General features: G+C 41.8%; 1 protein-coding gene across 1 annotated transcript; it reads right to left on the bottom strand.

Annotated features, from left to right (window-relative positions):
- Positions 1–260: 260 nt before the first annotated feature.
- On the bottom strand, positions 261–26,332 carry LOC128713036 (diuretic hormone receptor-like). Its single transcript, XM_053807899.1, has 14 exons — positions 26,270–26,332; positions 25,079–25,234; positions 24,757–24,880; positions 22,688–22,871; positions 22,511–22,604; positions 21,672–21,771; positions 15,305–15,385; positions 13,777–13,853; positions 11,872–11,982; positions 11,602–11,787; positions 8,556–8,683; positions 5,136–5,201; positions 633–786; positions 261–284 (listed from the first exon to the last, which is right to left on the bottom strand). The coding sequence occupies exons 1-14, from the start codon at positions 26,330–26,332 to the stop codon at positions 261–263; spliced, it is 1,548 nt and encodes a 515-aa protein (XP_053663874.1).
- Between the last annotated feature and the right edge of the window lie 865 nt (positions 26,333–27,197).

Here is a 27,197-nt window from a genome sequence, read left to right as displayed (position 1 = left end):
GATGTAGAGGCAAAACGCAAGACTCGTTCGTGTTTTCGAAGACTCTGGCTAGCAGTTCGACTGTTCTGTTTTTCTTCCCCGTTTCAACTGTACCACCATCGTGAAAAGGCCAATCGGAAAGGAAATGCAGCTAACGTTTGGCGGGTTACGGTAACATCGTTGCACAGCTTTGTAAGACCATTAGATCATCAGCATCGGACCCTGGTACGGTGTTTGCCCGGTGGTGTATACATCCGTTCGATGACTGTAAGTCTTCTCTTCTAGACGGAGTTTTCATCTAGACCCTGTGGAAAACGGAAACCCGACAAAATGGGGGAAAAAAATAGATGAATGTAATATTTGTATGTATTATGGGACGGTCAGTAGCAAACAAGCAGAACCGAACAAAGAACAAAAGTGTCGCGCTGAAATGATCCCTGTGATCCAGATGTTTCGACAAAGGCGAACAGGAAAACATTCGGAATGAGTCAGTACCAGTCCAGTGAAATTCCCCTACGATCGTCCAGACCCAGACAACCGTCCCGAATCCTTGCGAGTTCGGGATGCAATTCGTCTGCGTGGAAATTCAATTTCATACCAAACATAATTTGTGACCAACCGAAGGCAGGCTGCCCGGCGAGGGTCTCACTTACCTGCATCAGCGGGCTGATAGCACGTGGCACTATCGATTGCATGTGCAGGGCACCGTTGGAACCGCGCATCGCACTCGGGTAGGTGTGCGGTCCGAGCAGGGTTGTGGTCGTGGCCGACGATGCGCACGATTCCCGCTTGTTGTAGGTGAGTGGTCTGCAAAGAAGAGAAACAAAACGTGGCAACGAACTGTTGTGATAGGAAAGTCAGCAAACGGTGTCGCCAGTGCGAGACGCCCGGATCCGTCCAAAATCATCGAAATCAATTACATCTTTCGAAATGTGGAAAAGCGAAAAATGAAATGGAAGGCAAAAACAAAATCGGAAAAATCAAACCGGAACCCAGTTTGTGATGGATTGTTTCGTTTCCATTTTTGCTGATAAAACGCTACTCGCTGATGGAGTTTTTTTTCTATGTTAAAGGAGGAACTGGTGTGAAAAATTATTGTCACTAATCAATTACACAGTCATTCTCTTTCTCTTTCCCTAACACGCGTTTGATTTATGTTACGATATTGTTGGGGAGAAGTTGAAATTGATCATTGTAAAATCATAAATTTCTTGCCTAGGTCCCACACGGTTGACCTGGATAAGTCAACCGACTCTATACTGAGTGTTTAAAACGAATAAAGGTATTTGATATAAAACGAGCAATACCGAAAACTGCATTAAAGTGTACTGATTCTATTTTTTGCTCCTCTTTCATTGAACATTCGAATTTCTGCTATTGCGTTACGTTTGCTTCTATTAATGTCTTTGGACACGTGATATTATCCTAAGCCTGCACTTGTCGTGGTATTCGTTTTAATTAACTTGCACATCGAACTAACAAAATGATAAGAAAAACTCCAATTTGAGCGAAAGCTTGTATTTTAATCCTGAACTGCACGAGGATGGTGTGCCATTATCCGGCTGGATCAACGTCGCCTCGTATTTCTGATTCCTCTATCTGTACGATCATCAATTAAGGGAACTGGATTAACTGCTAATATCAGCGCAAATCTGCCAGAAAGGTTGCCTTCACCGTGTCTTTCATCACGGGCTTATTTGATTTTCTTCCGGGTTTAAAGGCCACAAGGAAGGTAGGCCAGAGGTTAAGACTTGGGTAAAAGCCGTCGCTGACCTAGTTTTTATGCCCCACTCGAAAGGTTCGAAGAATTGGAGCTAAAAGAAATAAAATGGTACACAACTCCTGGTCAGTCTGGAAGGGATGTTGGAACATTGTTGGTTGGTTGCCCAACCAAATTTTCGGAGAAGATTGCAAGCACCGTACCTAGGACTGGTGGATCGCTAGTTCGAAAGTTGTAAATCCACCGTAATTGATGGGTGGTTTTCAATACTACCTTTCTTACCGTTAATGTACTGGCCTAACAATTCTTTGCATACCATACTATACGGCGTAATAACACGGAACGATTTTTATACATAAAGTTTTGTAAATTTTGCAACCCTTCGACAGTTTCCTGTTGTTTACTTTTATGAACATACAGGTAGCTCTCGAGCTACGCTATTGCAGTACAGGTACAGTTTCGTTTACACTTAGAACTTGTAGAGTCGAATGGTATTGTAACTTTTTGAACGAAAATATTAACCGGAAAAGAAAACAATTTGTTTTGTATCCAATCAGAGAGATTCTCTTTTTCAAAGAGTTTAAAGAGAGAATCTTTTTTTAATTGAATCATGTACTTTGAACCCCTTCTGAACTGGACTCGGAAGAAGAGCCACCAAATATACTCATTACGCCTGTTGCCCTTGCACAAGATCTGCTCAACGCCGCGCAACCGACGAACAACGCCGCAGATTCATCGTTCGACTTGGCAGCAGATGCGCCAACCGACGCAGATGAAATTTGTCCGATTTGCGAGGATCCTTTGGGAGCTGAGGGGAAGGAATTTTAGTGCGGCCATTCCAGTTCCACATAACATGCATCGATAGTTGGATGGAGGGACTAGCAATTGTCCAAGTTGCATGGGCTGCGTATAAAGTGACCTTTCGGTTTTGGACGTTGCATCCATTGACTCGGCAGTAGATCCGCCTAACGTCAAAGAACCGAACGCATCGATTTCTATTTTGGCGCCAAATTCGCCAAACGTCGAAGAATCTTACGATTCGCTCGTTGACGTCGCAGAACTAGAATTCCAATAAAATTGTCTGAAGGACTTGGAGTTGAGTTCACCGTTTGTTCGTGTGCGATCTGGTACACACTTTTGACCTATACAGATCGATGTTCTACACATTAAGCATAAGTTGAACAATATGTATTCACGTGTCAAACCAGCTGCCTACCTAAACTGTGTGCTTTTATTAGGACTCGGGGACGTATATGAGCATAGGGACTGTCTGATATTTCTATGTAGTCGAAGCCTTACGTCGTCACAACTGGTGTGATAGGGCTTGATAGATTGGTGAAAGTTTATCAGGTCCCATTTGCAGCTAGCAGCCTAGCACATTTACTTGCCACATACATTTCATTGCACGTTGGTGTAGTTTTGGACGACTTCGGTGATACGTTCCCTTGTCTGTTCCGGATCAGTATCTATCAACAGGTCAGCTAACTATGTCGTTATTATTTTGGAACTTGTCTCGTGCAGTGCTGAGCTCTGTGCACTCATATTGCCTTATAGAAAGTGATTCCCCGAAGCTTGCACCCTTGAGTACCTCATGCTAGCACCTCATTCTACCTCATTCGTATCCTTGACAGTAGCAAAAGTCTGACGAGTTTCGAGAGAGACCTTCATCGGCTATGACCAGTGATACCAGTTTAGACCTATTATTAGCACTAAGGGTGAATTTAAAAGGGTGAATGTATCCAATGGGTTACGGGCAATTCGCGCTTGTACCAGCATGTATGTTTAGGGGTACCTTTGGCGAATGTAAATATTCTGTCCTTTATCGAGATGTTTACACGTTCGCTACCCAAACTGGTAGCGTTACAACAATTTTCTCCGCTTTGTGATGTACAGTCAGAACACATTCCAACCGTCTTCTACGCAGATGGATTTTTGGTTTGAATAAAATTTTCGTATCTGGTGTTTCGTTTGGGAACATTTCCGCTTCACTAAAAACGTCAGACAAAAACCATCCAGCTTGATCATTTTTATGATCTCTTTCCTTGCGTTAGAAATTCGGGTTGCCAGGCGTGCGAAAACTGTTGGAGAAAATATATGCACACGAATCGGGGAAGTTCTGGCAGATATTCATCCGTGAGATTTCTGAGTTGGCTGCGGAGGCATCAGGTGGATTCGTTTTTCTACGCACGATACCACCCGGCTACGGCGCAAGAGTTATGAAGCATCGTTTTTAGCGCATAAAACACTCGTAAATAATTTCGCTCAAGACGCATTTTTTTTCATTTTGTGGTTGAGAAAAGGTTGAAGGATTTTTGCTTACTTTAGGTCGTGTTTTTGTTTCGCCGGACCAGACCAGTACGGTGGGTGAGGAAGAGGAGCGGCAAAACGGTGCACTGACTAATATTTAAGTACCGTTGAAATGGCTCGTAGAAATGGTCGCATAGGGACCACTTTTTTTGTGCCGTTGCCTGTCTTGAAGTCTTTCGAAGTTCATGATGAGAGATTTTATGGTTTTATGGCGCTATTGGGGTTCGTGTTAAATTATTGAGGGAAAAATAGAGCGGATTCGTACGGATTACGTTCTAGCAATGGGTCGTTAATTCTGGTTGGGTTATTACTGCTTGACAACACTATCTCCCGTTGTCAGTCGCTTTTAATTCCTTTGCTTTAGCTTTATGCCGGAACAGCTCGTGACAAAACGTGCCGTGCGCTTGGCAACGCCATGCGCGGGAACGATTTTGACGATTTCCTTTTTTTTCCATCATTGAAAACTCTTTAAAATGCTGGCACAACTTTGGCCCCCGTTTGCAAACGATTACAACACATATGTTTAGCTTTTATGACACTCCGTGACGGTGTCATTCCGGTGTGCTTGGGGCAAATGCGGCTTCGGCGCCGACGCTCACGACAGTGAGGGTATTAAATTTCATAATTATCGTAAATTTTCGCTTTTCCCCTTTGTTGGCTGTTATGTCCTGGAGTCTTGGCTGGCTAAGGAGTACACGTTCACGTGTATGAGTCGCTGTCGGTGAGGTTGTGGTAGAGTAGCATCGAAATGGGGTATGCGTGGTGCTGGGAATGTATAATCGATGGCACTTTCGTGGTGGTCTTTAAAGTGTCTAGCCTTGAACCTTGCTTTCTGTGTCGGCAAAGTGTTTGAAGGATTTTATTTTGCTCGCATAAGTATTGCTCATAATGGCATCAGAAATATAAAATCCAGAAATATTTGAAGTAGTACAATAACGTTTATTGTATTGAAGGCATCACGACTGTATCTTTTCGAAGAAGGGATTATTCTACACAAATTTCCAAATGTCTTAAGCAATAAGAGTAACTCAGTGAATCATTTCAGCTCAATAAGAAGACAAACAAATAAAGCAAACGATTCAAATGGCGCAACGCTCGCCTAGAAACCGAATAATGGAGTTAAACTTACCGGAAGCTTTCTGTGCGGGACCGCGGTGAACATTCTTTCGACTGATTGTAGCCGGAGTTGGTGAAGCTGTTGTTGTTGTAGGATGTGGCGGGAGGTTGTGGCCAACATGCAGCGCAATGATGCAATAGCGAATATCAGGAGTGAAGTGGAACCACACACACACACACATCAGGTACAGGGAAGATGTACACCGAATATTGGACATTGTTGGACAATAAAACCATTCACATAGCAGAGATAGTGAGAAAGTGAGAGAGAAAGAAAAGCACAAATGTAGGAAAAGAAATAGAAAACATGTAGAAAAGAAAACATGTAGAAGATTAGTAAAACAGCACTAGAAGAGGAACGGTACTTATAATGGGGAAATATTTTCAAAACTCATTTTGCAAGCCTCATTACCATATCGAGACGATGTGGCAAGGACCGGCCGCGTAGGGAAACAACGCTTGCAACGTTAACAACAACCCGGTTAGATATAATGGACGGGAAAATAGAAGAACGAGTCGACGAACGAGCAAAGACTTGCCGCCGGGAAATGGTAGAAACATTGAAAGAAGGAAAGGAAAACATCGACCATTATCACTTTGGCATTGGTAAGACTGATCGGGCGGTGAACACTGTGCTGGCTACTAAGGAATTGTACGGACGGGACTAATGCACCAAGGACTGCGTTGACGGCTTTTACTTTTTTTTACTCTTGACACAGCCGACTGCGATATATTCGATTTGGAAAGATGTTTTTCTCGCAGAAGTTGTTCAGTGTTCATCGGTAGAAATATTGTGCCATTTTAAGCTATTTAAACATGAGCGCATTGGTTAATACGATGGAGTCTTGAGATGGATCTTTGGTAAGTAAGTCTGTGTAAGTCTCTTTTGAATTTGAATTCTCTACACTACAATTATTTTGGAAACAGAAATTAGCCTCAATTAAATATTGGAATATGTCGCAGTTTCCATCTTTGGGGAGTAGTAAGGGAAGTAGTAGTAGCAAGTAAAAGAAGTTTGAACATCTTTTTGATAGTTGAATAGTTACTATTTCATATAAAAGTTGTATACTACTTGGTGAACTGTTAGGAAAGTCAAAAGTAACACATACATTACCAGTAGTGCAACAGTGGTAGTGAAATACTAGTGTAACAACGATTGAAAACAATTTTCCCCATGATGAAGTTAGGAAGGAAATCACGAGTTTCATTCTATGAAAGACGTTTTTGTTTACGTACGCTCGAGAATAGCAGGATAAGCAGCTAAATCGACAATTGATGGCCGGTATGGAATTGATATATGATTTAAAAGGACAGTGAACGAAGGGTTGCAACAAACCGGCACCATCGAGCCCAGGAAACGGCTATTTTTGGCTCGGTCCAACCATATTCGGCTAATATTTTACACAATATCGTTGCACTCGATTGAGCTTCATGCGGGGGGGTTGGGTTGGGTGCGGAACACAGCATGATTGGTGGCTATAAAATAAATCGGTAAAATAAAACTGTACACCAGAAGGGAGGTGCGAGAAAATTGGCCGCCATAGCGGAAATGCATGCCCGGACCAGTACGGGAAGCGATGGTGGATGGTGTTTTACTTTTGGTAAATTTGAAACAAAAAAGCAAAATGAGAATATACGCGAAAACTGAGCACGTTTTGGAACAGAGGAAGACATTTTCCCAGATTTTCCCCGTTTGGACGTGCAGAAAATGGAAGGAATGGAATGAACAGCCTTGGCTGGTTCGATACAAAACTGGTTGCCCGCGTGCAGTGGAGCATTCCCGTGTTTCAATTTTCCCGAGATAAACTGTGAACCATTTTTCAACTCGCCGATATGGTAGTATCGTGTCAAAAGGGTGTGGGTGCGAGGGTGGTCTCCTGCTCTTGGACCATATTTCGTTCGGTTTCCCGTTTCCAAGCGCTCGGTTTAGTATATTTCTGCTGAAGATTAAGGCAATGGTCTGATTGGATGGATTTTTATGCGTTTTTTTTACGGATGAATTGTTTTCACTTTAATGTTTAAAATGCTTTAAGAAGATGAATAGCTTTACTGAGCTAATATTAATATAGTTAGCTAATATTGTACATAATTTGGTTTATGAAAGAATATTTCCATAAAATATACTATTAAATAAGTCGAAGGAAAAGGAATATAGAACTTTTAGCTATATTCTTAACAAATAATTCAAATGTACATGAAGCGAAGACAAGACACTAGTACATCGCGAAACCCCCAGAACAATGCTCAATTATGCACGAACATATTTAATCGTGCCCATTTCACTGACGAGGTTGCCCTCCCAAAGGATTTAACGGAACGAACAACCCAACCATGAAAGCAAAGAAACAAAAATACTTCAAACTACCCTCTGGTAGGATGCCCATTGACGCCTTTGTTTCGTAAAAGTCATAATCGTAAATGAGGCTGAACGGTGAAAATGCTCGGCCAGTGACGAACCGGAGAGACGCGGGCCGGGCGGCTGTAACTTTCAAAGGGAAGGGACAAAACCAGACGCTAAAGGCACAAACACACGCGACCCCGCATCGGTTTGGAGGGCAGGGTCGGCCTTTTTTATGACTTAGTATTAAATTGACTAGCGAAAGTGGTATGAACCCTTGGGTGCCGAAGAAGCTTTTGAAGGCGAACCTTTTCACAACGGAACCCAAGTACCGTACCAGAGCTGCGATGCATCAGGTTGCCGTTATTGTACGTGAATTGTGTAGTTTATTTATATTTACCCAGAAAAACTTTATCTTATTAGCATTATTAAATTAAAACATTATTAAATTTTGATTATAGTTTGTTGTATAAACTTAAAATTATCGTGAAGATTATCATGAGAATAATTAAGTAACCGTTCAAGGAAATATTGCAACCAACACAACGGATATATTTTAGCTCATTGTGTGATTTTTCACAACGTTTTCTATTAATTTTAGAATAATCCATTTGTATAATATTTACTACAAATTAAAACAAAAGTCAGTTTGAATAACCTATCATTAATAATCAGATACTCATGGGTTTGGAGCTAAATAACAAAAAGCCAAGCATAGTTGGTTTGTTTACTTGTCGTTGGAAGAACACGTAGGAATATTTAACATCATTTGCATAAGGTAAGGCAACATACGGTGCGAACCAACTAACTGCTTGTGACATGCATCCTTCACTCAGGGAATATTCATCTCTGGAAATAATTTCTCGTGTCATGTAAATAAATAAAATTAAAAAAAGGACCAAATTCCCCATAAAAGGTTCAAGGTTGAGCAGTGCTGTTATTGAACTTATTACACACACAAATAAAAGTACACTACCCAGTACAGAAGCTGCACTGAAACTTTAACCAAGATAATTAACCCTGAAGGCCATCCTGTGGTGGAACGGTGCACCGTCGGCCATCTGCAGCTAATGCGAATAGTGGTCGCACACTTACCGTCGACTTCGCTGCCGGACCTGACCTAGACGAATGTTGCGCTCGTCCCGCCAACGTTCCAGCCGGTGCCTCAGCGCCAACCGTACCTCCGAGTTGAGGAAGCAGTAGAACAGTGACACGGAAAGTCCCTGCCGAGCACAATAGGAAAAGAAAAACAACCGGATCGGATGAGTGTTGGCAAGTTGGCAAGTAACAAAGAAAACAAAACAAAAACGCAACGGGTCGCTGCCAAGGTGAAAGCGGAGGTATTAGGTAGCAAAAGCAACGCCAGGGAAAAACACTTTCACAAATGAGACCGTCGGCGAAGCCGAAAGCCGACGATGGGAAAGTGTTTTCTGATGCGTCCCGGTTTCTTGTGATGTGTGGATTAATGCGATGGAAACATTGCGTTCCCGTCCATTTTGTGGTTAGTGTGTTGTTTTGCAGAGTGCACCAGGGGGACGATGGGCCCTTTTTTGTTTGTGCGAGTGGAATAATTGTGTCGGTGTTCTGAGAGGGGAATTGGGAGCAATTTTTATCTCTTAACGAGCCGCGCATCAAGGGAAGTGTATTGCTCTTACATCGTAGCTTTTATATCATATTGTTATTGGTAGGGCTTTTTCTGATGTTAATTAGTTCAATTTCAATAAAAATCATTTTCATCAGAGAGAGTTGATTAATTCTTTTTTATCGCCACAACGACCTCAAGAGGTCTAAGGCTGGCCATTTCTGGCTTTCTGTATCTTTATTTACCCGTAGCTTCTGCGTACGGGGGATTGGTCCGGAAGGGATTTTGGTCCGGTCCGTTCGTGTGAAGACCGGCGCTGTTACCATCATGCCACCGTTACCATTCCACCCCATTGATAGTAGTAGATCAATATCTTGTAAATATTAGGCGATGTAAATTTAATTTCTACTTAGTAAATTGTTGAATAAAAATGTTGAATAACACCTTTAACAAGGAATGTAGTGAAATTTTTAAAAATATTCATTATGGAGCTCATTTCGTTTCTATCAAATTACATGCACGACATGCAATCACAGAAACGGCATTTAATGATAAAACCATGAGCATAAAATTTTATAGCTATAATACATAATCGTACTGCTATGAATTTTGTATGAGATTAAAGGGCAAAGTTGCAATAAATAGGCAGATTAAAAAGCTTAATAATTGCTGTTGAACACCAGATCAATGAGGGTGAGAAAATTATTTTGCTTATTTGCTATTCCAGAGCAATGAAATATGTTCTCAGTCTAGAGAAATCTTAACCTTATAAAATGCTTTTTTTTAAATATGAGGTAAATTATTACACAACACAAAGGTCAAACAAGCATAAACTTGCTGCAAAAATGGTGCTACTACCGACCGGTTACGAGCACTTGCACTGTAACCTATTACTAAAGGCATTTCTAAATTTGGCGTTTATTTAAATGCCTGTCGTCACGACCGTTTTGGGTGGCGTGTGTTAAGAGGGCCAAACATAACTCACATTAGCGTGCGGTTTTATCAATGATTGCAATCATCACACTCGCACGCCGTCGCCGATATCATGTCAATGAATTATGTTTCAGCACCATCATCAGCGGTCACTGTTTTATCTTTGATGTTGAACTATGAAACCCCTGTCCGTCCACGGACTCGCGGTGTCCGGAAGCTTCCGCCGTGTTACGTCCGTAATCACGTATAACCTAATTTTGCAATGGCAAGCAAAAGCTTAATTTGGGCTAGCGTTCAGCGTATCACACCAAACCCAGTCGGCCAGCCCAGCGGGGTGACAAATTATTTCCGTTTGCCGCGATGACTTCCGCCATTTTCACATACATACAACTGGTTACGCTAACGCCTCGCTGGTTAGCGTTGGCGTGCCGCATAGTGTTACATTTCAATTTTAGATTAGCCGTTATGAGGAAAACGTCGGGGATATTCGGACATTGTGGAGAGTTTGTACTTGCATCGTGGGAAAATTCTGTTAGGATAAGGTTTGGTAGCTGTCGTTCAACCTTTCATGGGTACATTGTAGCATGACGGTTTGGCATTCGAAGCGCACTTTTTTCTCGATTGGGGCGGCGAAAAGAGATATGGAAGCCACTCCTTGCTGAAACCGACCAGCTAATTGGCTGCCGGTTTGAAACGGGCCGCAGTCATGCTAGCGGGGTTGTAACTTTGGCTGTAACATTGTTGCACTGTGAGCCATTTTGTGGGCACCATTGTTGGCTGGAAATTTACAATGTGTTAGCCAGTCATAGCCATAACGTTGAATGAGTGTGTGTGTGTGTGGGAGTTGAAATTTAACCCGATCGCTCCAGTTGGTCTAGCAGCGGGGTATGGCATGGCATAAATTGTACTATTGATGTTAAATTATGTGTAATTGGGGGTTTGGTTGGGAGCATAATGCGTGGATCTTGTTGATGATGATATAAAGAAGCTGTATAATTATCGTAAACTGTACCTTTAATTTAGTTTCATAAGTTTACCTCAGTTTTACTAATTATAACGAAAACATGTGGATCTATCTGAAATTCAACGAGTCGTTATCTTTTCATAAATGAATATTCAATATTCTTTTGATTTCATTAGTTTTCCAGGGCCTTCCTCTGTGTTTTATGAATGGAAAGGTTAAAATGATGAATAAAAAAAGTTGAGACTTAGACTTTCCAATACTTAAATTCTGAAGTTTCTGAAGTTGTTAGTTCACATGTTCTGTTTAAAAATGTTCAGAATAAATGAAGCCACTGTAGATCTTGAAAGTATGATCAAAATATTCAAATTAACTAACAAAACAGTCAGCTGAATGCAAAAAAAAAAAGAAAAAAGGTTGCATTTTTGTTTAATCTTGTATGATGAAAAATTAGCTATCAAAACTTATGTAAAACAGCCTGTGAGCTTGTCCCTTTTTTTAAATTTACAGGGAAATATAACACATAACACGGGCGTGTCGACCGCATGTAAAACTATAATTTAATAGCACGCCGCACACCAAACCCGTGCAGGATCGATTATTTTCCACACCACAATTAACATGTAATGGGAGGCCATTGCCCCGGTCAGCCTCCTCCTACTTACCTGAGTGCTTAGTAGTAACGCTCGGGCAATCGCGAATATGTCACTGACGACCCCTTCGGCGGGTGCAGCCAACACAACCAGGTACGTTATGCCCAGCAGCGGAATCAGCACCAGCAGGGCCTTCGATGCCTTCCGGTACTGGCGCGTTTCGACCGTGTTCGCCGATCGTAGCTTTGTGATAAGCACCTAAACGGGAAGTACAAGTGCAAGTTAGCAGGTGGAATTGCATACGCCACACCATGCCCGGATGTAGCGCGCGGTGCTACTTACCCACATGATTCGTATAAGAAATACGAGATTGATGATCAGTACGGCACAGACCGGGCCCTGGAAGATCCAATCGACCACCGACTCACGCATCCAGGAGCATTCGATTTCCAGCTAGCAAAGGGCGTTTAACGAACCCACAACGGATGATAAAAAAAGCAAAACACAATAACGACATGAGAGTGCCTTCCGCTATCGATCGCAATGGGACACGTGCTGATGAACAAGGGGAAGGCTTTCCGGAAAATCTAAACTAGGTCATTATGTGTACCACAGCCATCTGAGCTGTTTCTCGTAGTGCGAGCGTGTTTCAAGGAATGGAAAAAGAAAAACCCTCTTGGAAACTCTTGGAAAACCGTTCCTTAAGCTGGTGCAGTATCTTTGGGTTTTCCTTCTTTATTTTGTCATGAAACACCAGTCCGTGCAGTAGGGAAGGAATATCAACAGCCGTTAAAATGGCAATTTTGGCAGGCGCCCATTTAACGAGTGTGTTCTGCTTCTTAGAGCTTTGTTTGTGTTGGGACTTTCTTCGCCTTTTACTTCACTTAGTGTCGCACGGCAACCGGTCGAACGGATGGTAAAAAGCATTTTCGAGAGCATCGCTCTGCTGGAACAATTATTTTCCGGGTTTCTAGTGTCGGACGGACACCGATGTTGCGGGAAGATTGTTCCGAAAATGCTCCAACTCGGTGCCAGTGGTTATGATTGGACAGGAAAATACGACAAGAAAACAACAATCACCTCTAATTGAGCGAGATTCGCCTTTATTCCTGGAAGTTGGTTACATCTTCTAGCGGGAAAGTGGCAGAGCACTGTGTGACAGGGTTACTGAAGCTAATTTAAGAAAATCAAGTTGCATATTAATAAAATGAATTGCTCTGTATCCAAGCACCCAATGATAGAATGACTAGCGAAATTACGATTATAAAAAAGTAGTAAAAAAAGTTAGTATTCAATAACGAAATTGAAGCAATCGCAACTAACTGACGTTTAACGCCTGAAGGTATGTAATGACGATTTTTTAGCTATACAATCATCCTAGTATTGGATTGGAGGCGTTATTGGTCTTAAAACTACGTTTTTTTAAACAAAGCATTTTAAATTGTTTAACCCTGCTTTTTGGAAGAAAGGCAATTTTCACTAACTACTTTATGCAAACAATGGGCAGTTTTTGGTCCTTAGAAGTTCAACTGCTTATTGGTCTCACTACTTTCGACTAGGAAGGTGGTATTACAGGCAGTATCTTGCAACAGCAACGGTTTGTCGAGTGCTCTTCTTCTGGATCCAAAAAGTGCAATTTTTGAGTTCATTCATATTGTACAAAGCACAATCGTTCAACGAGTTTCATCTATAAACGATTGTAATTCATACTGTTACTTATTAAAAACATGAAAGGAGGCATGATTTTCAGATTTATTTAAAAAATCACATTCTTCCATTGTTATTGTAACAATTGTATTTTTATTTATTTTCATGATACCAACAATTTCATTAAAAATTAAACAAGTGTTAAAAAAGGTAAATGTCAATCCAAAATATACGAAATAAAAAATGCACTACAATGAACATTTTTTGAAGCTGCTTGGGAAAACTTTTCCTTACCACCAAGCATAGCGTAGCACCGGTGGTTGTGGTTCATTCGAAATAGTAGAAAAACGAAGTGCCACCACACCAGTAAGGACGTTCCAAAAGGGAACACCTCACACAGAAAAACAAATGTCCGCCTTTCGGGGGTATCTACGCCTAGGCAAAAGTTACTAACAATTTAAACTTTCACTTTTCCTCTCAATCAACTTCATGGGAACGATGATGGTCCATTTTGCTTCGAGATAATTGTTTCGTCGATTGGTAGAGGGCGGAAATCGTGGTGGGAATGGAATAGGGGGGTTTCCGGAAAAACTTACTTACCGTGGCCGTTTTGCCCTGCCCGGATAGGGTGATACCTTTGGCGATGGCCCACAGTATGACGAAAATGGCTGGTCCGCCTGGTGGGAAACACAGGATGGAACAACTTATGTAATGAAGAAGAGTCTGTATTATGAGAGCAATTTTTTTTTTATAAAAAGATTAATAAAATGAGGTTTCGAAACATGGCAGCAATAAAAACAGAAATGGGAGTTTAAAAACGATGCGAGGGCGCTCCAGTATCTTCAATATGTTGCGCTAAAGAGATTGGCGAAGATAATTACTGCATCATAATGATAACGATGTGCCTTTTTGATTTTTCTTTTCCCACCGTTGCACAATGGGTTGTTAATATTTAATGCTTACACTACGCAGCAATTTGGTGCGTTTGTGCTGTTGTGTGCTTTCTTCTTACGTAGCACACTTCCTGCCGATATAACTACTCTCACGGGAGTACGGCCACAGTACGGCACCGAAGGCAAATGACAGGCAGAGGACGATCAGATGGAAAGCTTAAAAAGCAAAAAAAACGGGTTTTTCCAACCGTTAGGACGTTTAATGTAAAAGTAAAAAGTGCCCAAGGACTATCGTTTTTTTTCTATGCTTGCTTTGTTATTTTGTTTCTTTTTACCCGATGGAAAAGGAATGATTGCAAGCGAGCCACAAAAAGAGGGCTGCCACAAGTCGTGTGTTCCCCTGGTGGGAAATGGCATCGGCAGACGGTGCGCTTGTGATTTTTTGTTTGTTTGTATTCGCTTCCCTACAGTACCCATCTAGAGCGGACATACGGATGAACCGGCTGGGCGCCGGTTCGAAATAATGGTCGCCACACTGAAATGGACAATTTATTTAGTGTTTATTGTGGCGATAATGGTTGCTCCAGCACTGCTGGGTGTTGGCGCTGTAGTGTTTTTACTTTTCCGCTGCTCTTTTGCTTTTTTTTTTCGGCTTCACGGAGCTGGTTAGCTCCATTCGGGGTTCTTTATTGCATTTACGGAGGCCTTTGGGTTTTAAGTATTCGATTGGCCACTTGCCAGAAGATTGGTGGTCGGACAGATAATCTGCCTTTAAGTGTTATAGAGACGGCGGTACAGTGAGCATGCACTTTTCATTACGTTGTAGTGTAAAGCTGGTTTTATATTTAAACATATTTTCAAGGGCTTTTATAAACAGCGAGAATTAAACTTAATTTTTGTTAAAAGAGAACTCATAGAGTTAAAAAACACAATTACAACAATTTTGAAGTGCATAAAGCATACATTCAGGCGTTATGCAGTAATAAGTTGTTTTTAACTATAAAACGTGGTCAAGTGACGTTAAGTTTTAACAAAAACGTATTTTAAGGTGGGAAAAGTATTTCTTATTAATTTTTCGTTAATAAGGAGTATAATAAATAATAACAATTTTGAAGAACTCACATGCGGTAAGAGAAAGAGAGTTTAAAGTGATTGCTTACAAGATTTTATTCTGTTTGTTAGTGATAAATGCACAAAAAAACGTGTGAAACGATTTTCTGTACTGTTCAACTTACCCCAACCGATGGCGGCATACATGTTGAAGCGCAAATTATCACCCGAAAACGTTTCCACCACGAGCATGTACAGATAGAGCCCTGTAAGTAGATAATGGAACCGAGAATGGATGAGTGAGACATATGGAAAGATAATGATTTACAGTCCACACTGGGATCACATTACAACGCTGGAAAGATTCGCAACATTGGCAAACGTTTCATTCTTGCATGAAATCCAGGATTCCAACACCCGGACGTGATGGGGCATACGCAACCATCGTGTAAGTCGTTTATCGATTAAGCGGTAGTGATTATAATGCTCCGCCAGCTAAGACGCAGGAAGCATAGTGAACCCGATGAATTCGAAGAGAACTTCCAGTGAGCAGCGTAAGTAACATAAGTTTCCGGAATCGTAGGCCCACAGCACGAACACGATACTGGAGCTTAATTGGAAGGAACTAAGCATAGTGTTCTGGAAGCGAGCCTGTCGACTTTCACCTCGGATATCTCGATTTCGATGCCGGAAGCCGGTCGAAGCTTTTAAATACTTGAATCATGTCCCGGGAGTTAGGGCGGATGTATTCGATTCGATAGGATTAGCGTCCCGGCAATAGGTTCCGCGTAAACGTTCAACCTGTGTGCCACATTATGAGGCAAACCGAGCTGTACGAATGAACTTTTACTTAGGTTTAATAGCAGAAAGTATAAAAGAAAAGCCCAAAATGTGGTAAAACTGTGGTAATTATTTTCTTTATTTATTCCGAGTTCACTCTGCACTGTGCTGATGCTTTTGCTTGTAGTTTTTAATACAATCGGGGCCAGTAGAATATTCCTGGTGCTTTAAGCAAGACCAGAAATAACGTGCCGGGTGGATTAGCAGCTTTTCTGCTTCTTTATTAAGTTCCACCCACATCGAAAGTCTTGCCTCGAAGAATGAAACGGAAAGCGCTGCGTGAAAACGCTCATAATTTTCACCTTTGATAAAACTTTTCTAGACAAAATCGCCCCACCAAAAGCTTCCCAATCGAAAGTTCTACTTTGATTTTCATCGCAGGGTAGTGTGTGAAAGTAGCCTCCCACAAAGGAAAATGGAGATATAGTTATGGAAGCAAAAAAAGCGGAATGGAAAATGCTTCCTAACGTGTTGGTAGCACGCGTGTTAGAATGTTTAATGTTGCACTCATTAATAACCTGGGCACCTGCAGGGGCTCTTTACGCTTCGGCCAGTACGTTCGGTTGGCAACTGGCGACCTTAATGAGTGTGCAGGTAAATTGAAAAAAGTTGTACCATCGAGCAGTGGGGGCCAGCAAAGAAACATTGCTCGTCAACAGTGCCTGTGCACACACACAGGGTGTGTGTTTTATTTGCGGCTGTGAAAGTTGGACGTGTTGGATTTTGGTTTAGCACCATGTGGTGTGCAATAGAAAAGAACGATTTGTTGATATGCAGTCTGGCTTAGAAAATAATATTTGAACAATAGAAATTCTAACAGGCTTGATATGGTATACTGAAAAAAATTATAATGTCTATATTAATTCGAGCTTATTTTAAATACAATAAAATACAACAAATTCAATAACATTTGTGTAAATAAAAGTGCAGAGGTTTCAATAAGCGAACCACCCAGTCAGACAGCGCGCTGTTAATTTACACATTTGAGCAGTTTTCGTCGTCAGGCTGTATCATTTGCTCGTGTGTTGTGGAAGTAGTGGGAAGGCGTCCCACAATGCATCCAATAAATCAGTGTTTTTTATGGCTATTTATGGCTTGAAAATGGCTATAAAACGTTTCACATATGAATGTGAAAGATTTTTCCTAAATTTATGGTTTAATTCAGCGGTAAATAAAGGGAAAATCCTCATGCCTCAAGGAACCAAATTAAACATGTAAAAAAACGGCTCGAAAGGAACTACTAACTTTCCTTTAAGTTACCCTTAAATTACCCGGTAAATTAAAGGTTATTTGAGGGTATTTCAACGAAATTTCGCTGGGCAGGGCAGCACGTATTGATGCTTAGAATTTATCAAGAATTCGCAACCAAAAGTGAGAAAAACAAAAACATATTTTCGTCTACCACGTTTTAATATGAGTTTATGAGATGATTTAATATCAAACGAATTTACTTACCAACCTTTGGTTTAACTCTATAAAATTTAAATCATGATTTAAAATAAAAGCCATCAAGACATTGTTTATTGTAAAGCGCAATAATAAACAAACCCACGCAATGCAACAGTAATGTTCTGTTCTCGCTGCAAAGTTCTTGCACAGATCAAACTACTCTAGCCGCAATAAGGCAGGAGCCGAGCTTCACCACAGTTCACAGATTCGAGGCAAGGCTAGCAAAACCGATTTAATATTGTTTAGCTTTTCCCGCCCTAATTGATCGGACGTGATGGGAACGAATGGCGAAAGCTTATTTCAATTACTGTCGAGCAGAGGGAAGAAAAGCGATGGAAATTGAATCGAACCAACCCGTTCACCGCTGACCGCAAGCACGTTCATTAGAATTTGCTTTTAGTGGTGATAAAAGAATGTATGGGTGCGGGTTAACCTAGTACGCTCCAAGTGTGTTCGCTTTTCCAACCGGACCGGTACATCCCGACATGAACGTGGGCTAGAAAGCAATCAGTGCCGTTGCGTTAATTGGTGAGAAGATGTTCGATCGGCACTGGGGTTTGGTGGCGCGAATCGATCTTTCGCTTAAACCTAATCGTAAATACTATCAGATTACAAATCGATCCTTCCCAAGGTCGAGAACGGAGACGGGGGAAACAAAAAAAGAATCGAAAGCTTTCACCAAGGACAAATGGATCCCGTTACTAATCCAAAGCCAAACGGAAGCTAAATCTCTCTTCGATCGGTTTAAATCCAATCGCAAAACGAGTGATCCGTGCATTCGCGCTGGAGAAGGGAATGTAACTTTGCTCCAAGGCACCACCAACTATGGGATGCTTCCCTTCAGGGCATGTGGCGTTTGCGATGCTCTGTTTTATTTTTCCTAGAACAAACTTTCCATCTCCGATCGAGATGGTCGGTAGCATGGGAAGGGTAATTGTAACGTTGGGGTGTGCCGGAGGGGTGAAAGATTCTGGTTTTGTCCGGATCGATTTAACCCAGTTAATCCCACCATTAACGTTCGTGCTTCTGCCAAGGACATAAGACCATAATCTTCGTTCGTTCGTTTCGTCTCAGTACCCGCTGCACGGGGGGATTTTTTTTCCTGCTAACAATTTCACCACAGTTTTTCCCTTCAAGCACTCGAATGCCGGTGAACGATGAATCCATAATCAATATTTATCTTCAGTCGTCTTTTCTTTTTACCGCCGGCGGTTTTATTCGCGTCATACCACGGGGTTTGCCTTCGTTACTAGCTACAAGCTCTTTCCTTTATGCGCTTGTACATCGTTTGTACGTACGTTCTGTTCTATCAAATAAAAAGTGCAAAAAGTAATGAAAAAAAGAAACGAAAAAGAGCGTCTTTCAGATTGATGTCACCCTCTGACGAAGGAGGGGGGTTCATTGTCATTTTGGGGAGGGATGGGGAAATGCGGGAATTCAGAGGGTAGGATCATGCCCCCGGCAGGAATATCTAATACGCCGCACCGGATTAGAAGGGTCTGAGCCTGATTTGATAACAATTATTTTCGGTCAGGGGATAATGTCAACATTCGTTCGTGCTGTCCTTCCTGCCGGATGGAAAGTCGCACAATGGAAGACAGCGATTGGATTGGGAATGAAATTTGGAATGAAATTAAACAATTCCTTTCATTTTTGTTCATGTGTCACAGCGGAGTCCTTTCTGGCGAAAATGTGCAAATAATTCCCTTTACGAAACCGTCATCTAGGAATGTTTTGGCGGGAAAATGATACACGAACGAAGGGTTTTTGTTAAATCAAATAAATAAATTTATATTGTTTTGTTTTGAAAGTTTATCAATTTATATTAATTAATAAAGGTTTAAGTAGTTGCTTTCGTGCGTAAAGGCATTTTTGAAAAGCTGAGAGCTCCTAAAACTATGCAATCCGCATAACAAAATGGTCCAAATCGCATAAAAAAACAGCATAAATTGAATATTGTATCGCATATTGAGAATCGTTACGAATATGACGACTTATGGAACTTTTATCGATAGTTCTAATTCATTACTTGTACGTTTCTCATTAAAATATTAATCAGCAAGCTGCCATCAGTAAAATGAATACCCTTCGCTGAATAGAAAATGATTGCATTCCATCAATTATGCATCCATTGCAACCCGATCTCTATTCCGATCGCTATAATGATCATATTTCGCAGAACATCATTATTGCACCACGAACAGTGCTCTTGTTATCAACCAGCAAAAAAAAAGCCAATCTCAATCAAACATAAAGAAACCGACCACTTTCGGGTAGATGCATTTTTTCTGTCCCATTTTTTGTCCATAACTGGACCAGCGAAAGTTTTCTACTTTGCTCACTCGAACCGTAGCTGACGAAGCGATGTAAACCGGTGGCAGCGAAAATCCTTGCTGCTGATTATGAATTTGCTCACGTTCGCGTGTTGCAGTGTCTTAAATTCGACCGGGAACGGATGGACAGATGCAAAAAAAAAAAATGAAACTAAAAGCTGCTTGTTGCAACTTTGTTGTAACGTCCGGTGCAATCCGTTCGCTCATTCTTTTCGCCTAAGCATGACGACTGGTTTTGTGACAGCGCGTTCACGAACGATCAACTCGCATTAGCCCGTACGGTGAATGGGCGATGAGCTGCATCTGTGCTAGGCGAAGCAGAATAAACTGGGCGAACGTGTTTTAATGCTGATTGGTACGTGGCTGATTTGGACGTGGCTGAAAGGACGGTAATGGAGTACTTGCGTAGTTTTTTTTTTGTTGTATTAAGGATGGGGTTTAAGGGGTAAGATTTTAATATATAAAGTGCACAACGAAAGGAACAGTAGAACAATCTCATTTTTGCTTGCTTATTGGACATTTTGAATCACGTTTATCGTTTTGTTTGATTAAAATTCTGACTATTTGCGTACATTTCAGAAGTTCCAGCAACCGTCCTAGTCAGTAGAGATCATTTTAAACCACATTTACTTAAATTCAAAGCCAAATTCTTCCCAAAATATGATGTACCGCGGTTGGTTCACAGTCGGTCACAACGTACGACATAATGAATGTTTCACGTAGTTAACTAATGATGTTGTTCTTTTAAATGAATTGTCAACGCTAAACTTCAATTACGCGTGTGTTTGCAACCCTTAAGGAAAAAGAGGCAACCCTCCCCCAACTAGCTCGCAAAAAGCAAGCTTCAGCAAATGGGGATAAATGTTAAACACGGCCGGCTGAATGTTTGCTTCTCGCCATGCGCCACGTCCTAAGCTATCCGGTTGGCTCCGACCGACGCAGTGTTTGTTTTGTTCTTCCGGCACGAGTAAAGGCGGTACGTCGATGTACCGTATGGTCCTTTGTTGTGAGTGTCCTTGTTGTGAGTGGCGAAGATTGCACTGAAGAGTACGGCTTCCAACTAAGAACGAAGCGACATATACGACACAGACGGTATTGCGCTACCTCACAGTAAACAAGCGAAAGCTTCCGGTTTCCTTACGCCGGAAGGATGTGGAGTTAGAAAAAACAGAACGATCCTTTATTTCTTCTCTAAAGCATCGGTAATGCTAAACATTACTTGCTTGTTGTGCTGGGTTTCCTGTAGCCGTGAAAAGAAGCCCGTGTACTTCTGTCGGTTTCGTATGACGTGGGCTCATTTTGGTAAGATTTTGGTTTCCATGACTGGGATGCACAGTTGTTGAATGTGTTCAAGGTGACGAAAGATATAGAAAAAACGCACTACAAGACGCTCGCACAGAACGAACCAATGCGAGCCTGGGTGATGGCATTATATTAGCAAACGGCTGTGGTACCAAGCGACAGCATCAGCCGCCAGGTTTCCGTTTTTCGTCGACTCAAGGATGGAGTGGAAATTTTCCGAAACCAGTCGATGCCTTCAGCTGCACGAAATGGGACGCCCGTTTCCAAACGGGAGCGAAATTTAATGATATCAACACGACGACAAAACACCACTCGAGAGGCGGCTCACGTTTCGCGAGCAAATAAAGATCGCGTCTGTAAACGATGGTGTTTATTTAAATAGGCGAAAAAGTGGGGAGGGAAGAGCTGTTGAAGCAAACTGCGATGCGGTGTACGGTGCTGGGCAAACAATTTGTAGAATCGTTGGCAAAAAAGCTTGGCAACGTGTGATTTGATACGTTGGCGTATTGCGGGCGTTACTAAAGGGGCAGGAAATTATGAAGAATGCAGGAATTACATTTTTCAATTGCACGTTTAGATTTATACACCAACAGTGATTGTATGTGTAAGAACAGCTAGTTAAGCATACCTTCCACAAGCATCCAGAAGAAGTTGGTTAGTGTGAAGTAGTGCAGCAGTGTGACGAAGATGACGCAGCTCGTCATGCCGGTACTGTTGCCACTGGAAAGCTGAGAGAGATTGGAACGCAAAAGGAGCATTAGCATTAGATAGAATACAATTTTGGGTTGAATATGCTGCGAATTGCTTCGATGGACATGTTAGTATAAAAACTCTTGAGGAGGATAATTCTCAAAGGTACACTCGATCAAGTGTTGATCAAATACTGAAGGAATAAAATTTCGCCTTCCTTTCTATCGGCGAGGGATTACGAACGTTAATAAGCTAGAGATAAATTATAGGTCTGGAGACTTTTCTCGTAGTACTGCACTTGGTTAGAATCTCAGATGTTCTCGCTATCGTTCATTAATTTTGAAACTCCAACTTTTCTAATTTATTTTGCCAACCGTCAAAATAAAGAGGAAGATATAGTTCCTTTACAGAAAATGGAAATAATATTCAGCAACAGCTCCCTAGACGCCTACATGTTTTCTATTATTGCAAAATATTTTGTATTCTTGTCATTGAAGTAATCAGTAGCTGATCACGCTGAACATGGACTATTAAGGGTTTCACAAACTGTACTACTTTAACTGTAACTGTACTGTAGATTACGAAACTTCCTTGAAACTTATGTGTAAAGCTTAATATTTGCATTTTAGGAAAAATAATCAATACAAATTAATGTCAACCCCTTTATCACCTGAAGTCCTCTCAAGCAAACCCTGTTCTGAAAAACTCTACGCCTACTTCTGAAGTAGCTCATAGTAGCAGTAATAAATAAACAATTTACTCATGTTTCCCGCTTACCTGCAGCGTAAGGATAATGATCCACAGCAAGGCCGACAGGATGTAGGTGATGAAGAGATTCGCATGGATCGTGTTCCGCAGGCAGCGCAGATCCCTGTCGATGAAATGGGAACGTTGGTTGGCACGCTGATGGGATTACCCTTCATTTAGTTTTGGGCCACTGTAGCACCAACTTACTTGAAGTAAACGAAAACTATCACAGCGAGACTAAGCGCCACCAGGCTGATGATGTAGCCGGTGTAGTAGATAATGGACGAAATTTCCACAATGTCCGGCGGGGGTTCGTCCACGTGATGGCAGGCGGCATAGTGGCTGTAGTTGTCCCACCTACCATTCGGATGGCAGTACCGGGTAGCGTTCTCTGGCGAAGATGGAGGGGCAGGTCACAATTAGAAACAATTATCCACAGTGTCCGGAACAGAATGGTTTCGATCGATGGCCACAACCGGTTCAGCAACGATGGTTGTTGAAGATTATTTAATTGCTCATTAAATTTCAGAACCCACGTTTACCAGCGTGTCGATCGGTCAGACGGTGTTGGAACTCAAAAAACAGGCAAACCATAAAAAAGGGAGAACCACACAGCCAAGGACTCAGACGAGGTCGAACGGACATTCCGGCGGTGCTGCGGTGTTACCACAGTGCACTTCAAGTTCAAGTTTGTCACCGTTGTAGAGGAAGTTTCGCTCCCCCGAGCATTGGAACGGGCTTGATTGTGGTTCGATGATTTGCGGGAAAGGGTTTTGCGGGTCGAACGTTCGCTTTCGTCCATGCGGGCGTTAAGCCACACTGCAGTAGGGAGAGGAGAGAATGAGTGTCTGTACGCCGGTTTGCATTGCATGGGGTTTTGAAAGTGCAAGTGCACCAAGTTTCAATTACGCCGTTGGGAAAACTTTAATTGAATGTCATACCGGCGGTGTACGTGTGGTTGTGAGACGCTGGCGTAAAACAACCGTCGAAGGGATGTAGTAAGGTTTGATATTTCTGTTCGTATGCACTTGTGTGAAACTTTGCCAAACCGTATGCTCATAAATGAATGTTATTTAAAGTTTGGTTTTGGATGGATTGGAGGCGGAAAGATGTTAACTTGAACGAGGGAGTAGATATTTTACCCTGTTGGGGAAGTTTGTTTTAACGAACAAAACGAGACTTTTGACATCTATTTGTGTGTGTTTAAGATGCAAAAACATGAATAAAGTGAAGAAAGAGTAAAGATATGTTTCGTTATGATCTGTTAAAAGGACGAACTGGTAGGGTTTCCTTAAAGTAATTTCGGGATGTGTCTTCGATTTACCCACGTGTTTACAGTCATTGAACGTTGAGCAAAAGCTGTCAAATTGTATGGAAATTGTTTGTTCGTCGAATACATTTTCCATAACATTTGACAGTTTTTGCACAATGTTCAATGTCTATAAACCCCCGGGTTAGCAATATTCGTCTTGTTAGGACTATTTAAGCCTCTTAACAGCTCATTTCTCGTCAAATCTTAACAAGTTGTAAGACAGATTGCATAGATTTAGGCGTATACACTGTAACGAAACTGTTTGCTGTGAAGGTGAAGGTTTAGATAAACATTTTCAGCTATTTCAAAGTATATTCCTTTTGTGTACACAAATTCATGCATTTACATGTACTCATTCAGCTGTTATAGGACTTATAATGTCTACCAGGTCGAATATCAAAGCATATCAGTTGATTGTATATAATTTCCACATACGAGAGAACAGTTCTTCATTAACAAGCAAGTATCAGTTTCTACCTGATGAACTATTGGGGAATTAGATTACAAGACGCAATTTACCCCTATTAAGAAAATGTTTGCACTGCTTTCATTCCAAAAAAACAGCATAAAGAAAGCAATGATCTTTGATATGTGCGAACCATACACACCGACATTCTATCGAAACCAAGAGAGAGGTGGCAATTTACTGCCTGATCAAATTGCTGCCGTATGAAGCTCAACTAAAGCATCCATTAACAAGGTATTGCGTAGGTTCATTGAAGAAGGACCACACTATTCAGGGTATTTTTCTTCATAGAGTACACACATGTGTTGATACATGTTTGCCTAGCCTGTTACTTGTGCCGATCATATTTCGTCAGACATGCTGGGCTCGAAAACGCCGCGTGTAAGTTTGCTACTCGTGTTTGTAAGGGCTGTACCGTACCCAACATCTGCAGGGCAGAAAGCAAATCAAACGAACCGGGTTGGGTGGATGAATGGGTTGGGGGATGCGTTTACTTACGTGTCACATCGTAATGGACGCCTTTGAACTCTTCGAAGCAGGGAAGCACTGCCCAGGTACCGGGGTCCGTTTTCGGCCAGCACAGAATCCGGTCAAAGTCCACCGGACATCCATCGAACAGCGTCTGTCGGGGGACAGAAGATTCGGAAAAATAAACAACTGTCGAGGTTGATTTTGTATTTTTTTGCTGTACGTAGCCGTTTGGTACGTCGATTGGTTCATTGGGTGAGATGCAATAACATTGTTAGCTCGGTGAAAATAGTGACTAGATGACATCGTCCCTGACGCCGAAAACCCCATGCCAGCAGCCAGCTCGTTTTACCTCGGACTCTGCATCCTGGTGTGCCCGCAGCAGACATTCGAGCTCGGTGCTGTTCTCGAATGCACCGAGTAGTTCTGGTGGAAACGAGCTGAGTTCGTCGTAGTCCGCCACGCTGACCAGCCGCTTGTAGCTTCCGGTGCCGTTGGCAACCCTGCACTAGGGACACGTACCGTTCGCAATATATGCCGGTGCAGTATGTTTTTCCCTCGTGTTTGTGTTTGGCGAGACAACGGCAGCAGTGCTGGTTGTTTTCCTGCTGGGTGTCAGAAATTCGTACAACTGCACTTAGTGCCTGACACAATTATGCTTGGGAGATGACATGCTGTTGGTATTGATGTAGCTTCAGTTCGGTTTGTTTACTCGGGAGACATTTATTAGATTCCATCAACTGTAAGTAAAAACAGAGACAAAGTTGTAGGTAATTTTTTTAGTTTGATGAGTGCACTATATAATTAGTATATCATACTATAAATTACTCTCTGTTGTAGTCCTGTTATTTTTAAAACTTTGGTACCATCGGTACCTCTATTTCGTGGTTCTGAAGTCTATGGATTACGAAGATAGGATTTTGAACTAAAATTAACAAAAGCTCAACACTGATTCATTACCGTCTGAAATCACCACAGGCTGTCAGTTAACTTGATAAATAGGCAGGATTTTTAAGGCGTATTTATTCTCATCAACCCACAACGAAACAGATAAACGACGGCGGCATCGTTTGCTGAATCAAAACGCGAAAAGAACGAGCGCCACATTTTATACCCCGCCAGATAACCGTCCAACTCAAGGTTAGGACCATCAGACCACAAACCACCGGATAACGGCCTCGGAAATAAGATTAGGACTAGCGACCACTAAGCACCGGGCACCAGTGGGCGTTGGAGCCGCGTTTGAAGCTGCGAAACTTTTGCAATTATCCTTGCGCTGGCTGGTGCTGATGCGGGCCGTCTGCGGATCGCCGGGACCTACGTCTGCATCCGCTCATCTTCTGTGCCACTTTTCCGTTTGAAATAGTGGTAAATACTCTGATAATTGGTTTGCCACAAAACTTAACGCCCCATGCCGTCCCTGCGTAGCGCTGGAACGTGTATGTGTGGCGGAAGGTTGGCGGAAGCCGGGTCTAAAGTTTGGACACTTTTCGCGGTTCACAAAGCAGTCGGGTCGGAGCAAAACTTTGATTGCAAAACACACCTTCCCGGAACCGTGATCCATTCCCGATGGGTTGTTTGGGACGGCAGTCCCGTTGGTCTGCATGCTGTAAAATCATGTCGCCTGTCAGCTGCACAATCCGCGGGTGGAACTTTTGAGCCATAATTCGTTTGGTTGCGGTTGGTTTGTTGTACCAGTGTTGGAGTTTATTCGACGGTTTGAGATTATTATTTCTTGCGAAAGTATGCGTTCGTACCGTCACAAATGATGTTTGTTTTTAATTAAACAATTATATTTCGGTTTAGACATTCGTAGGTAAATTATGGTTGGTGACACTTAGAATCATTCAATAACAAACATTATTATGTCCTCAAAGTATGTAGAAATTCCTAAATTTCAATCCAATTAAGAGTCATTACTGATACTGTGTTTAGCTGTCAGCGTTCAAATTTTAATCAATAACAACCACACTGCCTGGGTTTGGAACATGTCACCAGAGATAAATAAACTTATGCCAATGTTTTATTATTCGTACTGCAATTCTTGAGGAATAAAGTTTTATTGCTGTTATAGCCATTGTAATGCCAGTGTTGGTATTTGAACAGCTAGTACAAGCAGCGTTATGAGGAGAAGAATTCAACCCCTGTACATAAACGGGTATGAGAAAGCAAGGAAAAGAATACAACTGAATTTAAACTAAGCAACATCAGTAATCGATTTATGGTGGCGATAAACTATAATAAGAAGTACATTGAATTAAAAATCGGAAGATAAACGGACTATTCTAGAAAATTCAACAAACGTAATGCAGGGTAAGTCATCAACAGCCCGTTTAAATATTCGTCCCTTTCAAAGTTGCAATAGTTTCAAAATGGTTTCCCAAAAACACCCGGAAGAGAGTAAACAAATATTCAAAACTCAATATAAAGCTTCAGAAATAAATCGATAATGCTCGTTTGTACAAAAATAT

Source organism: Anopheles marshallii, chromosome 3 (assembly GCF_943734725.1).
Source record: "Anopheles marshallii chromosome 3, idAnoMarsDA_429_01, whole genome shotgun sequence".
Classification (NCBI taxonomy): Eukaryota; Metazoa; Arthropoda; class Insecta; order Diptera; family Culicidae; genus Anopheles; species Anopheles marshallii.
This window is presented reverse-complemented; position numbering and strand designations above follow the sequence as displayed.